Source organism: Dipodomys spectabilis, unplaced genomic scaffold, assembly GCF_019054845.1.
Source record: "Dipodomys spectabilis isolate Male_0828 unplaced genomic scaffold, ASM1905484v1 ptg000119l, whole genome shotgun sequence".
NCBI classification, from domain to species: domain Eukaryota; kingdom Metazoa; phylum Chordata; class Mammalia; order Rodentia; family Heteromyidae; genus Dipodomys; species Dipodomys spectabilis.
Window position 1 is genome coordinate 729,646 of NW_024870796.1, and position 13,580 is coordinate 743,225.

General features: G+C 57.4%; 1 protein-coding gene across 5 annotated transcripts in view; it reads left to right on the forward strand.

The window, feature by feature from the left end:
- The window catches only part of Tbc1d9b (TBC1 domain family member 9B), a 38,686-nt gene extending 26,036 nt beyond the window's left edge, over window positions 1-12,650 (forward strand). Inside the window, exons 10-22 of one of the 5 annotated variants that reach the window (XM_042688790.1) lie at window positions 394-608; window positions 2,052-2,169; window positions 2,799-3,084; window positions 3,737-3,866; window positions 3,985-4,083; window positions 4,955-5,023; window positions 6,196-6,440; window positions 6,746-6,807; window positions 7,831-7,902; window positions 8,139-8,189; window positions 10,938-11,000; window positions 11,097-11,200; window positions 11,294-12,487. In XM_042688790.1, the coding sequence (XP_042544724.1) occupies window positions 394-608; window positions 2,052-2,169; window positions 2,799-3,084; window positions 3,737-3,866; window positions 3,985-4,083; window positions 4,955-5,023; window positions 6,196-6,440; window positions 6,746-6,807; window positions 7,831-7,902; window positions 8,139-8,189; window positions 10,938-11,000; window positions 11,097-11,200; window positions 11,294-12,052 (2,273 nt within the window). In that variant the 3' untranslated portion in view covers window positions 12,053-12,487. Of the gene's footprint in view, window positions 1-393; window positions 609-2,051; window positions 2,170-2,798; window positions 3,085-3,736; window positions 3,867-3,984; window positions 4,084-4,954; window positions 5,024-6,195; window positions 6,441-6,741; window positions 6,808-7,830; window positions 7,903-8,138; window positions 8,190-10,937; window positions 11,001-11,096; window positions 11,201-11,293; window positions 12,488-12,546 lie in introns of those variants that run through there. The other 4 variants (XM_042688789.1, XM_042688791.1, XM_042688792.1 and 1 more) reach the window with 4 other exon arrangements.
- The last annotated feature ends 930 nt before the right edge of the window (window positions 12,651-13,580 follow it).

Sequence of the window (13,580 nt, forward strand, 5' to 3'; positions counted from 1 at the left end):
AAGGGCAGGGTGTCAGCCCCTCGCCAGAGCAGGGCACGGGGACCTCAGCTGTGTAGGGGACCCCAGTCCAAACGAGCAGGTATCAGGGAGGGCACTGTGGGTAGGAGGCACTCATCTGCCTGCAGTGGGAGGACAGAAGCTCCGCGTGATGCCTTCTTTCCTCAAGACAGGCTCTCAGTGTCAACACCGTAGCGCGTCTCTCCGCGTGTGACGGGGGCAAGTCTGCCACTGAGCTCGGATGGAATGGCCGCTCCTAGGGAGCTTCTGCCTCACCCCCATCACAGAGCCAAGTGCACCTCTCCTCTGGGGGGCGTTCCTGTCTCCCGTCTCCCCTGTTCCTGCCTCCCCTGTGGTGGGAGGAAGAAGAGAGAGAACGGCACTGTGTCTCCCTAGGGGCCTGGAACGAGATGGTGACCCATCCCGGCTACTACGCTGAGCTGGTGGAGAAGTCCACTGGGAAGTACAGCCTGGCCACGGAGGAGATCGAGCGCGACCTCCATCGCTCCATGCCCGAGCACCCTGCCTTCCAGAACGAGCTGGGCATCGCCGCCCTCCGGCGGGTTCTCACCGCCTATGCTTTCCGAAACCCCACCATCGGCTATTGCCAGGTAAAGTGGCCCAGCAGAAACCCAGGAACTCCCAGGAGCAGGGCCTGCAGCCTGGGCCTGTGTGGTGACCTCGCACAGCTGACCGCAGAAGACATCGTTTACAAACTGCATTCATTCCTCCCGTCAGCCCTGGGCTATGTATTAAGTTAGCTTCTGTGTGCATCCAGCCTGAGTCTTAGCAGCAGTTGATTTTTACCAAGTTCAGTGGCATTCACACTGTTGGACAGCCATCACACACTGTCAGCCACGGAACTTCCAGCATCTTCCCTAAGCGAGATGCTCCCATTAAACAGTAACTCTCCATTCCCGCCCACCAGCCCCTGGCAACCTCTGCCTAGGTACTTCTTAAAAGTGGAGTTGTGAGCCGGGCGCTGGTGGCTCACGCCTGTAATCCTAGCTACTCAGGAGGCTGAGATCTGAGGATCGCGGTTCAAAGCTAGTCCGGGCAGGAGAGACCGTGAGACTCCTATCTCCAATAAAACCACCAGAAAACTGGAAGTGGCGCTGTAGCTCAAGTGGTAGAGTGCTTGCCTTGAGCTGAAGAGCTGAGGGACAGCTCCCAGGCCCAGAGTTCAAGCCCCACGACCGACAAAAAAAAAAAGAGTCTCACAGACTTTTCTGCCTGGGCTGGCTTTGAACCACGATCCTCAGATCTCAGCCTCCTGAATAGCTAGGATGACAGGCGTGAGCCACCAGTGCTTGGCTTGAGTTCATTTCTTATCAAGCATTGTTGCGTCCTCTTTGTTTCCCCTTCCCATCCCTTCCCATACTCCCCCCACCATCCTTTCCACCACCACCACCACCACCACCCCGTTATGTTAGTTTTTACAGACATGCAGGTATTTCACGATGGTGCGGATCTGGCGGTAGTTTTGATCTGCAATTCTGGCAGCTTCTTCGGTCATTAAATGTAGTTGACATCTTCCCGGCCAGGTCAAATGGCTTTCTGTTGGCCTTGACTTGTATCTGGTTTTCTAGGAAACCAGGTCCCACTCACGTGTGTTACCAAGTCATGGGGGGGGAGGGGGGACACTGTGCCCACTGGAAATAGATTTTAAAAGTGGCTTGCCAACTTGGAAGCTATGAGCAGCTGAGGCCGCTCGCCGTTCCTCTGCAGCCTTGTGCAGCACCTAGCCCCACACATCCCTTTCCCAGCAGCTCTGTCACCGCTTCATTGTGCTCCACCCCACGGAAGTGTTATTCACTCACGCTAAAGGGGAGCGCTTCCCCAGCCTTCTGACCCAGGGTGAAGAGCTCTCCCACTGTTTCTGTCCAATGGATTACCTGTAATTTGTCTCTTGGTAAATTCCCACATTGGGCAGGAGTAGTTTGTCACTGCGGGATGCTGGGCCCTCCGGAAGGGCGGGCCGGCCTCTGTGTGGGGAGGAAACAGCTTGACTGGGTGGACAGCAGTGTGACCCTTTCTCCTCGCCGTGTCTGCAGGCGATGAACATCGTGACCTCAGTGCTCCTGCTCTACGGCAGTGAGGAGGAAGCCTTCTGGCTGCTGGTGGCCCTCTGCGAGCGCATGCTGCCCGACTACTACAACACCAGAGTGGTGGGTGAGTGTCCAGGCTGCTGGCTCCCTGTGGGCTAGCGCCTCTCTCTAGCCAGCCTCCGTGCCAAGCACTTCCAGCCATCCTGCAGCCTCCCGCCTTACAATTAGAAAGCTGAGAAATGATCACAGCCAGACAGTGGTGAGCCAGCCCAGGCCCCGCCCCACCCAGCCAGCGTCTGCCTCAGCCCACACTGGTGTTGGGTTTTTGTTTTTCTTTGCCAGTCCTGGGGCTTGCACTCAGGGCCTGGGCCTGAGCTGCTTTTGCTCAAGGCTAGCACTCTACCACTTGAGCCACAGCGCCACTTCTGGCCTCTTCTGTGTATGTGGTACTGAAGAATGGAACCCAGGGCTTCATGCATGCTAGGCAAGCACTCTACCACTAGGCCACCTTCCCAGCCCACTGTGATTTTACTTTTTGAGTAAATTCACAAAAGGGTTTCACTGCAGCAAGTCAGATTATGAGTGCAGTGCATCTTGATCTTTCCCCTCCCCCCTACACACCCCTTCCTTCAGCCCTCTATAAGTAGAACTGGCAAGTTGGGGCTCCCTGACCCCAGACTGTAGGGCTCCACATAGAGAGGCCTGGCTGAGGCCTCAGGGAGGGCTACATTTGGCCTCCTGTCTCCACCACAGGAGCCCTGGTGGACCAAGGCATCTTTGAAGAGCTCACCAGAGACCTCCTGCCCCGGCTGTCCGAGAAGATGCAGGATCTGGGGGTGATCTCCAGCATCTCGCTCTCCTGGTTCCTGACCCTCTTCCTCAGCGTCATGCCCTTCGAGAGCGCCGTGGTCATCGTCGACTGCTTCTTCTACGAGGGCATCAAGGTGATCCTGCAGGTGGCCTTGGCCGTGCTGGACGCCAACATGGAGCAGCTGCTGGGCTGCAGTGACGAGGGCGAGGCCATGACTGTGCTGGGCAGGTGACTGCTGGCCTTCTCACGCCGCAGGGGCTGGCGGCAGAGCCCACCCCTCGCCCGCCCTCCAGTGACCATGCCCACCCAGCACCAGCCTGGAGCTGGGCCCAGAGACACACCACGGGCGGGAGAGGGCACCTGTGGTGGGAACCCTTTGGCGGGCAAGGGCACCTGCCTCACCGGGCAGGAGCCATTGCTTAGATGTGCGATCAGATCCAGTCAGTCTGGGCAGTGCTGGCCCTCTCTTACTCCGCCAAGCTGCCCTGCTTGTCCCCTGCCAGGCTGAGCACTGCTACTCCCCCCCACACCCCCCGCCAGTGGGTGCTTGCACCAGACTCGCCAGAGCAGCAAAGTGAGCCCATAACCAGCTGCTAGTGAGGAAGGCTTGCGCTCACCCCGATCTCTGCCTCCTCCCTACAGCCCGGCTCTCATAGATTGCCCCTGAGATCCAGCCTTTGCCTTCACCCCAGCTACTTCAACAGAGGCCTGGGGAGGCCCCTCCCTGGGCTCAGGCCTCTAATGGGAGAGGGACGGAGCTCAGCTTGCCAGGGGCCCTGCCCTCCTGGAGCTCTCCCCGCCCCAGCACAGTCTCAGAGCTGCAGGTGAGATTCCTGGGTGAGTGGGTGGGGGTCTCGACTTCTGTCTGTAATCTTCACAGGTACCTGGATAATGTGGTGAATAAGCAGAGCATTTCTCCTCCTATTCCACACCTCCATGCCCTGTTGACCAGCGGAGACGACCCTCCTGCCCAAGTGGACATCTTTGACCTCCTCAAAGTGTCCTATGAGGTTGGCCTCTAGTCGTGTTGTTTTGGCCAGGCCCCTTCCTCTGATGGCCACAAGAGGGCCCCGGTGGAGGGTCTCTGACCTGGGCCCTGGGCCTCACCCATTCTTCTTTGGCCCACAGAAGTTCAGCAGCCTGAGGGCCGACGACATCGAGCAAATGCGGTTTAAGCAGAGGCTGAAAGTGATCCAGTCCTTGGAGGACACAGCCAAGAGGAGTGTGGTATGGGCACAGGCGGAGCAAGGCGGGGTCTCAGGGCTGGCTCAGCGGGGCTGCTGTGTCTCCAGCCCCTTTCTGGACGGGCACAGATCCCCATGTGCTCCCTGTCCCTTGTGCTGTCTTGGCACCTGTGTCATGGCTAGGATGCCAGGAGGGACCGGAATCAGGAGTGGGGATTTGACTAGATCGGGCAGAAGCTGGCCACTTCCTTCTGCTCATAGCTGGTTGGTAGGAAGTGTCTTTCCCACCCCATTCCCAGCCCAGCCTTGCCATACATTCCCTACCTTGGGGAGTGTCATCAGTTTTTCTGCCACCACACACCTCTACCAGAACCTCTGCTGGCCAGGCCACCCTCGCCGCCGCGTGCTGCAGGACCTGCTCACGGTCTCTGCCCCTACAAAGATGGGACAACTTGGTTTGCCTGTGTATTCCCACCCCCTCCAAGGGCGCAGCATTCACAGCAATGGGAAGTGATGAGCTAATTGAAGTGAAGAGAGCCCTGACTGGCAGATTCTAGGACTCTTCCAGAAAGCCAGTACTGGGCCTGACAGCTATCCAGATAGCAGAAGCTAAATGATCAGCCATCCCCACCCTCATCCCTGACTGGGCCTTTAAGAGAGAGTCTCCCAAAGCTGCCTCTTCCAACTCCCACCCTCCCAGGAAGGGGCTCAGGGCGTGGGAGCTAATGCAGCCAGTGGTGAGGCTGCACCCACTCTTCTGAATGGGGCCAACCCATCTCCGGGGCAGGGCCACCATGACACCGAGAAGCTCCTTGATGCCTTCCCCTTCCACTTGAGTCCTGCGGAGTCTGCGCCTGTCTCTTCCGTAGCAGGAGCCTGGGGTCTGCCCGTGCAGCTGTGTCTCTCCCTTCCAGGTCCGAGCCATACCCGGGGACATTGGTTTCTCAATTGAAGAGCTGGAGGACCTTTACATGGTGTTTAAGGTACAGCCGGGAGTGAGGGTGGGACCAGCACCCCATCCTAGTCCCCTGAACCCATTCTCACCCCCAATTTCCTTCCAAAGGAAAAATATACTTTAAAGCATGATCAATTGTAGCACATGTGGTACAGTTGAGTCTTAGAGTTTAGATGGAACTCTTTTGAGGTTGGGCTCAGGCCCAACCAGCTACTGCTAGGTGGCTCCTAGCTACTCAGGAAGAAAAGTCTGTGAGACTCTGCCTCCGATTAACCAGCTCATGTGGCAGATCCAACCATGAACAAAAAAGCAAAGTGAACGCCAGGCGCCGGTGGCTCACACCTGTCATCCTAGCTACTCACAAGGCTGAGGTCTGAGGATGACGGTTCAAAGCCAGCCTGGACAGGAAAGTCTGTGAAACTTCGTTGTTGTTGTTCTTGTTATTGTTGGTTGTGGGGCTTGAACTCTGGGCCTGGGCTCAAACTCCAGTATGGGGACCCATGCATGTGTGTGCACACGCACACGTGTGTGCGCGCACACACAGAGTAAAGAGTAGAAAATCCATTCAAAGCCAGTCGCTGGTGACTCATACCTGTATTTTTTTTATTTTTAATTTGTTGTCAGTTGTAGGGCTTGAACTTGGCCTGGGTGCTGTCCCTTGAGAGTGATCAAGGCTAGCGCTCTACCACTTTGAGCCACAGCTCCACTTCTGGTTTTCTTGTGATTAATTGGAGATAAGAATCTGGAATCTCATGGACTTTTCTGCCTGTGCTGGTTTTGAACTATGAGCCCCAGATCTCAGCCTCCTGAGCAGCTAGAATTACAGGTGTGAGCCACCAGTGCCCGGCTCACACCTGTAATCTTAACAATCTTAACTACTGAGGAGGCTGAGATCTGAAGATTGAGGTTCTAAGCCAGCCTAAGCAAGAAAATTAAAGATTATTATCTCCAATGAACCACTAAAAAGCTGGCAGTAAGGCTGGCCACCAGTGGCTAGAGTGCTAGCCTTGAGCACAAGAGCTTAGGGACAGCACCGAGGCCCTGAGTTTAAGCCCCAGTACTGATACCACCAAAAAGAAAAGAAAGTCCATTCAAGTCAACTTACACAGAAATGCATCCAGCGCTGAACTGAAAGGTGTAGGAATGCACCGCTTCCGGCCCAGCCCAAGAGGCCGTCTCACGGGCCTCTGTCCCCTGCAGGCCAAGCACCTGGCGAGCCAGTACTGGGGCAGTGGCCGCCCTGCCGCAGTCCGCCGGGACCCCAGCCTGCCCTACCTGGAGCAGTACAGGATCGACGCCAGCCAGTTCCGAGACCTCTTCGCCAGCCTGACGCCCTGGGCGTGCGGCTCCCACCTGCCCGTGCTGGCGGGCCGCATGTTCCGGCTCCTGGACCAAAACAAGGACTCGCTGATCAACTTCAAGGAGTTCGTGACAGGGATGAGTGAGTGCCTCTCCAGCCTGCCAGGAGGCTTGGCAGGCGCTAGCCAGACGCCTGTCCTGCGGCAGCCAGCACAGGGGCCGCGAGCCCTTGGCCCGTGGCGAGGAGAGAGCGGTTGACCCACGAGGGGCTGCCCTCCATCCCTCAGTCCAGGGCTGCTGCCCCCAGAGCAGGGTCCTGGGAAAGCAAGAGGCCTAAGGCTCATCAGGCAACCCAGCCGGGAAGCCTCCCACTGGAACTGGGGGGGAGGGAGTGCTGGGTTTTGGAGCCCTCTTGCCAGCGCCCCTCCGCCCTGCCCTGCCCCACAGGCGGGATGTACCACGGGGACCTCACCGAGAAGCTCAAGGTGCTCTACAAGCTGCACCTGCCCCCAGGTGAGCCTTGGCCTCCACTCCAGGGTTGGAGGTTAGCATCTAGGGGTGCGGAGGCTCAGGCCTCTGTAGGATGGTTGGGCCCTGAAGCAGCCACATGGAAGCCCCCTAGTCCGGTATGGAGGCGCAGGGAGCAAAGTTCCGGAGCCCAGGTCGAGCACTGGGCCGTGGCAGGGAAGGGATGCGGAGAGTCGCATCTGTGCAGCAGAGCCGGCCACACCCCAGACGCTGGGGCCAGGAAGGAGAACACGAGTGGAGAGGCCTGTGGGAAACGGAGTCACTGCATTCATGAGTTTCTCAAGGGCTCCTGTTTGTCCCCAGAGTGTCAGCCTGGGGCAAACCAAAGCCACCCGAGCATCCTGTCACGCGGCCTCAAGGCACCAGTCCCTCAGAGGTGCTGCAGCCTACTGGCCACTGTGGACAGAAGATTTCCTGTTGAGCCGGTGGCTCACGCCTGTAACCCTAGCTACTCAGGAGGCTGAGCTCTGAGGATCGAGGTTCAAAGCCAGCCCGGGCAGGAAAGTCCATGAGACTTTTAGCTCCAGTAAACCACTCAGAAAAAAATTGGAGGTGGTGCTGTGGCTCAAGTGGTAGAGCGCTCGCCTTGAGCTGAAGAGCTGAGGGATAGTGCCCAGGCCCAGAGTTCAAGCCCAGGCCTAGGGAGGGGTAAGGCCCGGGGAGGGGGGGGGGGAACTTCACAGACCAGAGAGACGCCCCTGCAGCCAGCTCCCGCTGGGGGTGGCCAGTGCTCAGCCTTCTAGGTGAGGATGGCCACTTGCAGAATCCACTAAGGAAGGTTCTGCCATTTCCTCGGGAGGAAACAGACGCAGGCAGGCACAGAGCGTGTAACAGCCCTGAGGAGGCCGAGGCCAGAGGCTCTCTCTGAGCAGTCCAGCCCGGCCTGTTACCAGGCATCATCATCTGTGGCGCTGGGCCTGGTGGAGACCTCTGTCGGGACTCCGGGTCTGCTCCGAGCAAGGGTCACACTGCCTTCTGTGGCGCTCACCTTTCTGCCTCTTCAAACAGCTCTCAGCCCAGAGGAGGCCGAGTCAGCGCTGGAGGCCACACATTACTTCACGGAGGACAGCTCCTCAGAGGGTGAGCCACCCTGCCACCGCACCCCCCAGCTCCCCAGGGGGCCCCGTAGGTGGCCAGCCAGGTGCTTGGGCTCAGGGAGCATGCCTCAAAGGGGTGCTCCCCAGAAGGCCCCGCCCGCGGTTCCTGGGCCGACTTGGTCCCTGCGCGTGTTCTCAATTCCTGTTTCTCTGCATCTCTGTCTCCTCGGACCTCGGCTTCTCTTCTCTCTGCCCTCTGCACCTCCTCTGCCGCCCCAGCATCTCCTCTGGCCTCAGATCTGGATCTTTTCCTGCCCTGGGAGGTTCAAGGTCAGTCCCCGCTGGGTGGGTGCTTTCCTGACCCCGGCTTCATCCTCCCAACCCTTGGAGGCCCAGAAACTATGTAGAAGGACCCTGCCACACAACTGACAAAAAAAAATCATAAAAAGGCTGGCTGGGTCCCAGTGACTCATGCCCTTCATCCTGACTACTCAGAAGACTGAGATCTGGAGGATCGTGACTCAAAACCAGACCGGGCAAAGTCTTCTCGACTCCATTTCCAATTAATTAGCCAAAAAAAAAAAAAAGCCAGGTTCAAGTGGTACAGTGCCAGCCAAGTAAGAAAGCTGGGTGATAGCAACAAGGCCCTGAATTCAATCCCTAGAACAGACAAAAGGAAAAACACAGCTCCTTGGGAACCTCTGAGCCGGGGAGGGACGCTGTAGGCCCTGGGATCCGCCAGGCTAGGTCATCACTGTGATAAACCTACAAATGTGGGGCCGGGAAGTTGGCTCAGTGGTAGAGCGCTTGCATTGCATGCCTGAAGCCCTGGGTTCGATTCCTCAGCACCACATAAGCAAAAAGAAAAAAAACAGAAGTGGCGCTGTGGCTCAAGTGGTAGAGCGCTAGCCTTGAGCTGAAGAGCTGAGGGACAGCGCCCAGGCCCAGAGTTCAGGACCCATGACCGGACCCAAAAATATATTAAAAAAAAAAAAAGAAAAAAGCAACCTACAAATGTGGCCGTGACCGTGGGGCTGGGGTGGGGTGGGGGGGGGTTAGGGTTCAGTGGTTGAATGCTTCCCTAGAGTCTACCTTAGCGTTGTTTAAAAAATAAAAAAAAGCCAGGCGCCATTGGCTCACGACTGTAATCCTGGCTACTCAGGAGGCTGAGATCTGAGGATCACAGTTCAAAGCCAGCCCGGGCAGGAAAGTCTGTGAAACTCTTTATCTTCAATAAACCACCAGAAAACAGGAAGTGGTGCTGTAGCTCAAGTGGTAGAGTGCTAGCCTTGAACTGAAGAGCTGAGGGACAGCGCTCAGGCCTAGAGTTCAAAGCCCACCACCGACCAAAAAATAAAGGTACAAATAAAATAGCCAAGCGTGTGGTGGTGCACACCTGTGTAATCCTAGCCCTCAGAAGGCTGAGGCAGGCAGGACAAGCGTTTGAGGCCACTTGGGCTGTGTAACAAAACCCTGTTTCAAAAAAAAGACAGAGTAAAAGCATTATATTTTCTCATGCACGATATACACCAAAGAACTCACCCGAAAAACAAACGAAAGACCCAGGGTGCACCAGGGTGCCCAGGACAGTCAGAAGATGTACTTGGGGTCCAGCTAGCAGCACAGGTGGGACTGATCTGCGTGACTTCTCAGCAGAAGTGACACCGTTCATTTACCCTCAGGCTATTGCCCATAATGTGCATCCTCATTCACTTAAACACTGCATGACCTAGGAGGATGGCTCACCCTGTAATCCTAGTTACTTGGAAGGTAGAAATGGAGAGGATGGTGGTTTGAGGCCAACCAGGGCAAAAAGGTCATGTGAGCCCAGCTAATGGGAGACATAAATAAGATCACAGTTTGGTGTTTGGCCTAGGGGGAAAAGCAAGAGCCTATCTTTTTTAAAAAATAATTGTTTTTATTGAGATTGACTACATAAATTTCAGAAATTTCACAGTATTGTGAGATAGTGATACTTAAAGTCACAAACACATTTTAATCTTCACAAGGCAAATTGTCATTACCATGGTCTATAATATTTGTGAGTTCTATGAGCTTTGACAGTACAACCATTTCTTCCACATTGAGTGATATGTATGTTTCTTTCCTTTTGCTTAGTGTTAGCTGTTCCCTCTCTCCCTCGCATTCCCTCCCTCCCTCCCTCTCTCCCTCTCTCCCTCGCATTCCCTCCCTCCCTCTCTCCCTCCCTCCCTCTCTCCCTCTCTCCCTCTCTCCCTCTCTCCCTCCCTCCCTCTCTCCCTCCCTCCCTCTCTCCCTCCCTCCCTCCCTCCCTCCCTCCCATCACTGCTTGCTTAGTTTTCATCGGTGTGCAGTGCAGCTGATGGCCCCTCTGTTGTATGTTTTCCCGTTTCCCTCCAATTCTGTGCCCTCCTGGCTTCCCTTAGGTGTGCACGTATATATACCACATATGTGGCCAAGAACATGGAGTCAGAGATGATAGGCAAGGGCTGGGAAGGTGGCTCAGTGGTAGAGCGCTTGCCTTGCATGCTTGAGGCCCTGGGTTCAATTCCTCAGCACCACATAAGCATTAAAAAAAAAAAAAAAGCCGGAAGTGGCGCTGTGGCTCAAGTGGTAGAGCGCTAGCCTTGAGCTGAAGAGCTGAGGGACAGCACCCAGGCCCAGAGTTCAGGCCCCACAACCGGACCCCCAAAAAAAAAATGATAGGCAAACTGAGTGGAGATCCTTTGTTTCTTGAGTCGTTTACTTTGTCCTATTGTAAGAGCCTGTCTTAAAACGTTTGTTTGTTTGTTTTTTTAATAAAAAGTGCTGGCGGTGTGTCTCAGGTGGTAGAACCCCTGGCGGTGGTCTCAGCAAGCAGGAAGTCCTGAGTCCAGCCCCTAGTCCAGTTGGTTTGAAGCAGTGTATTTTTTGTAGTGGGAAGTGATTCAGGGCATCTTGTTGCTCTGTTTCTGTGTGTGAGCTTGTCCCCTGGCAGTGAGCTTTGCTTTGAAGAAATGACTAGCTCTCCCTTACCAGGGGCAGCGGCGCAGGGGGCCGGGCGGGGTTTGTGGTGGGGGGATTTCCGCACTGGTTCTCTTGGCTTCTCTCATTGCCCAGAAGCACTATCACAGGAAGAGCAAGAAGGCTGTGCAAATGAGGACATCCAAGAAAAAAGAGGAGGTACAGGAGGGATCCCAGGGTCACCGCTGGTTCACTGCACCCCCTCCCAGACGGTGGGGGAGCCCTCGGCCACCAGCACCTGCTCTTCCCTGTCAGAGAAGGGGACCAGCCCGCCCGACTACCGCCACTACCTGCGGGTGTGGGCCAAGGAGAAGGAGGCTCAGAAGGAGACGATTAAGGATCTGCCTAAAATGAACCAGGTAGGCCGGGCCGGAGCCCGCGGGTCACCCCGGGGCCTCGGGGGCCGGGAGGGGACGGACCCGCGAGCCTCCGCCCGCCCTCCCTCCGCCCAGGAGCAGTTCATCGAGCTGTGCAAGACGCTGTACAACATGTTCAGCGAGGACCCCGCCGAGCAGGAGCTGTACCACGCCATCGCCACGGTGGCCAGCCTCCTCCTCCGCATCGGCGAGGTGGGCAAGAGGTTCTCGGGCCCGGCCAGCCGGAAGCCCCCCCGGGAGGGGCCCCGCGGCCAGGGCCTGGCGGGGGCCGGGGCCGGGGCCGGCGCGGAGGACGACGAGGAGCCGCCGCCGCCGCCGCCCGGGCCCCAGCCGGACTCCACGCCCGAGCGGCAGCCGCCCGCCGCGGGGGACCCCCAGGCCAAGGCCGGCGGGGACACCCACGGGGGCAAAGTGGCCCAGGAGAGCCAGCCGGTGGCCGAGCGGGGCCGGGGCGAGGGCCAGGGCTCGCCGTCCCAGCTCCCGTCCGACGACGAAGCCAAAGACGACCTGTCCATGTCTTCCTACTCGGTGGTCAGCGCGGGCTCCCTGCAGTGCGAGGACCTGGCGGAGGAGGACGCGGGGCCGCCGGGCGGGGAGGCCCGCAGCCCCGCCGCCGCCGCCGCCGCCGCGCCCCGGCCGCGCCCCGGGGGCGCCGTGGACGCCGACTGGTGCATCTCCTTCGAGCAGATCCTGGCGTCCGTGCTGACCGAGGCGGCGCTGGTCACCTTCTTTGAGAAGCGGGTGGACCTGGGGCTCAAGATCAAGGAGCAGAAGACGGTGGAGAGGCAGTTCAGCGCCTCCAGCGACCAGGAGCAGCCCGGGGTCTCCGTGTGAGCTCCGAGCGGTGGGGGCCTCCGGGGCCTGCGGGCCGGAGGCTGCGAGCCCGCCCGGAGCCGAGCCCAGGGCCCCGCGGGGCTGAGATCCGCCCCGCGCCCCGCGCCCCGCGCCTCCCGGGCGCCGGCCCCAGCCTGAGCCCCGACCCCGGGCACCAGGCGGCAAGATAACGTGCTTTTCGGGCCTCAGAGTGACAGAACCTTCCAGATGCTCGGGGGAGCCCGGCGCCTGGGCCTCCTGAGCAAGGAGGGCGGGAAATGTCGGCTGCAGGCAGGGCCCGCGCACCTGACCCCCAGCCACCCCCCCCCCCCCGTGACGTGGCGTGGCGTGGACGACGCGTCCCTCAGGCCCTCGTCCCCCCCCACACCCGTGTATTCCCGTCAGTTGGCTAAAAATCACACCGTGCTCGATGCCTTAATAAATCCCTGAACGAAAGAGCCAGCGCCGCCTGCTGCGCCTTCCTGCGGCCCCGCCAAGGCCTGGGGCTGTGACAGCCCCGAGCCCGGCCTGCGTTCAAGTCCAAGTCTGACTCTAGTAGATGTGAACTTGTACAACCAATCCACCGGGAAGTTTTAGACATTTCCATTTCTGTGACCCCAGAAAGACCCTGAGGCCTACTGGGAGACCTCCCCCTGCCCCCCCCTCCCAGCCCCCCACACCGCCGGCCCACCTGCCATAGGTTTAAAAAATAGAATGGGCTGAAAGTGTGGCTCAGTGGTAGAGCGCTTGCATAGCATACATGAAGCCCTGGGTTCGATTCCTCAGTGCCACATACACAGAAAAAGCCGGAAGTGGCGCTGTGGCTCAAGTGGTAGAGTGCTAGCCTTGAGCTGAAGAGTCTTAAGGCCAGTGCCCAGGCCCTGAGTTCAAGCCCCAGGACTGGCCAAAAAAAATAGCAGAGGAAGCTGGGTGCTGGTGGTTCTCACCTGTAATCCTAGCTACTCAGAAGCCTGAGATCTGAGGATTTCAGTTGAGTTCAAAATCAGCCCAAGCAGGACAGTCCCTGAAACTTATTTCCAGCCAAGCACCACAGAGCCAGAAATGGAGCTGTAGCTCAAGTGGTAGAGCACTAGCTTTGAGCACAAAAGGTCAGGGACAGCGCACAGACCCTGATTTCAAGCCTAGGACTGGTACCAACAATAAAAAAAAAAGCGGAGGACTGAGGTATGGTTCAGTGGTGGGGGGCGTTGGACAAATGTGAGGCCCTGGTTTCCTGCACCAACAGTGCAAAAAAAAAAAAAACAGTGCACCTCATGACTTTACCTTGTTCATGATGGCTCTGCCTACTATGTCACGTTCTTCATTTGCTTTTTTAAAAATAGAGTCTCACTATGTAGCTGAGGCTGACCTTGAATTTGCAGTCTTTCTGCCTCCCAGGTGCTGGGATTACAGTCATGTACCACCACTCCCAGCTTCTTATAGCACAATTTTAATAAATGCAGCCAAACAACATCAAGAAAACTAAACAAGGTTTGTCTTCTTTTTTCTCTGGCAGAACTAGGGTTTGAAATCAGAGCCTTGCACTTGC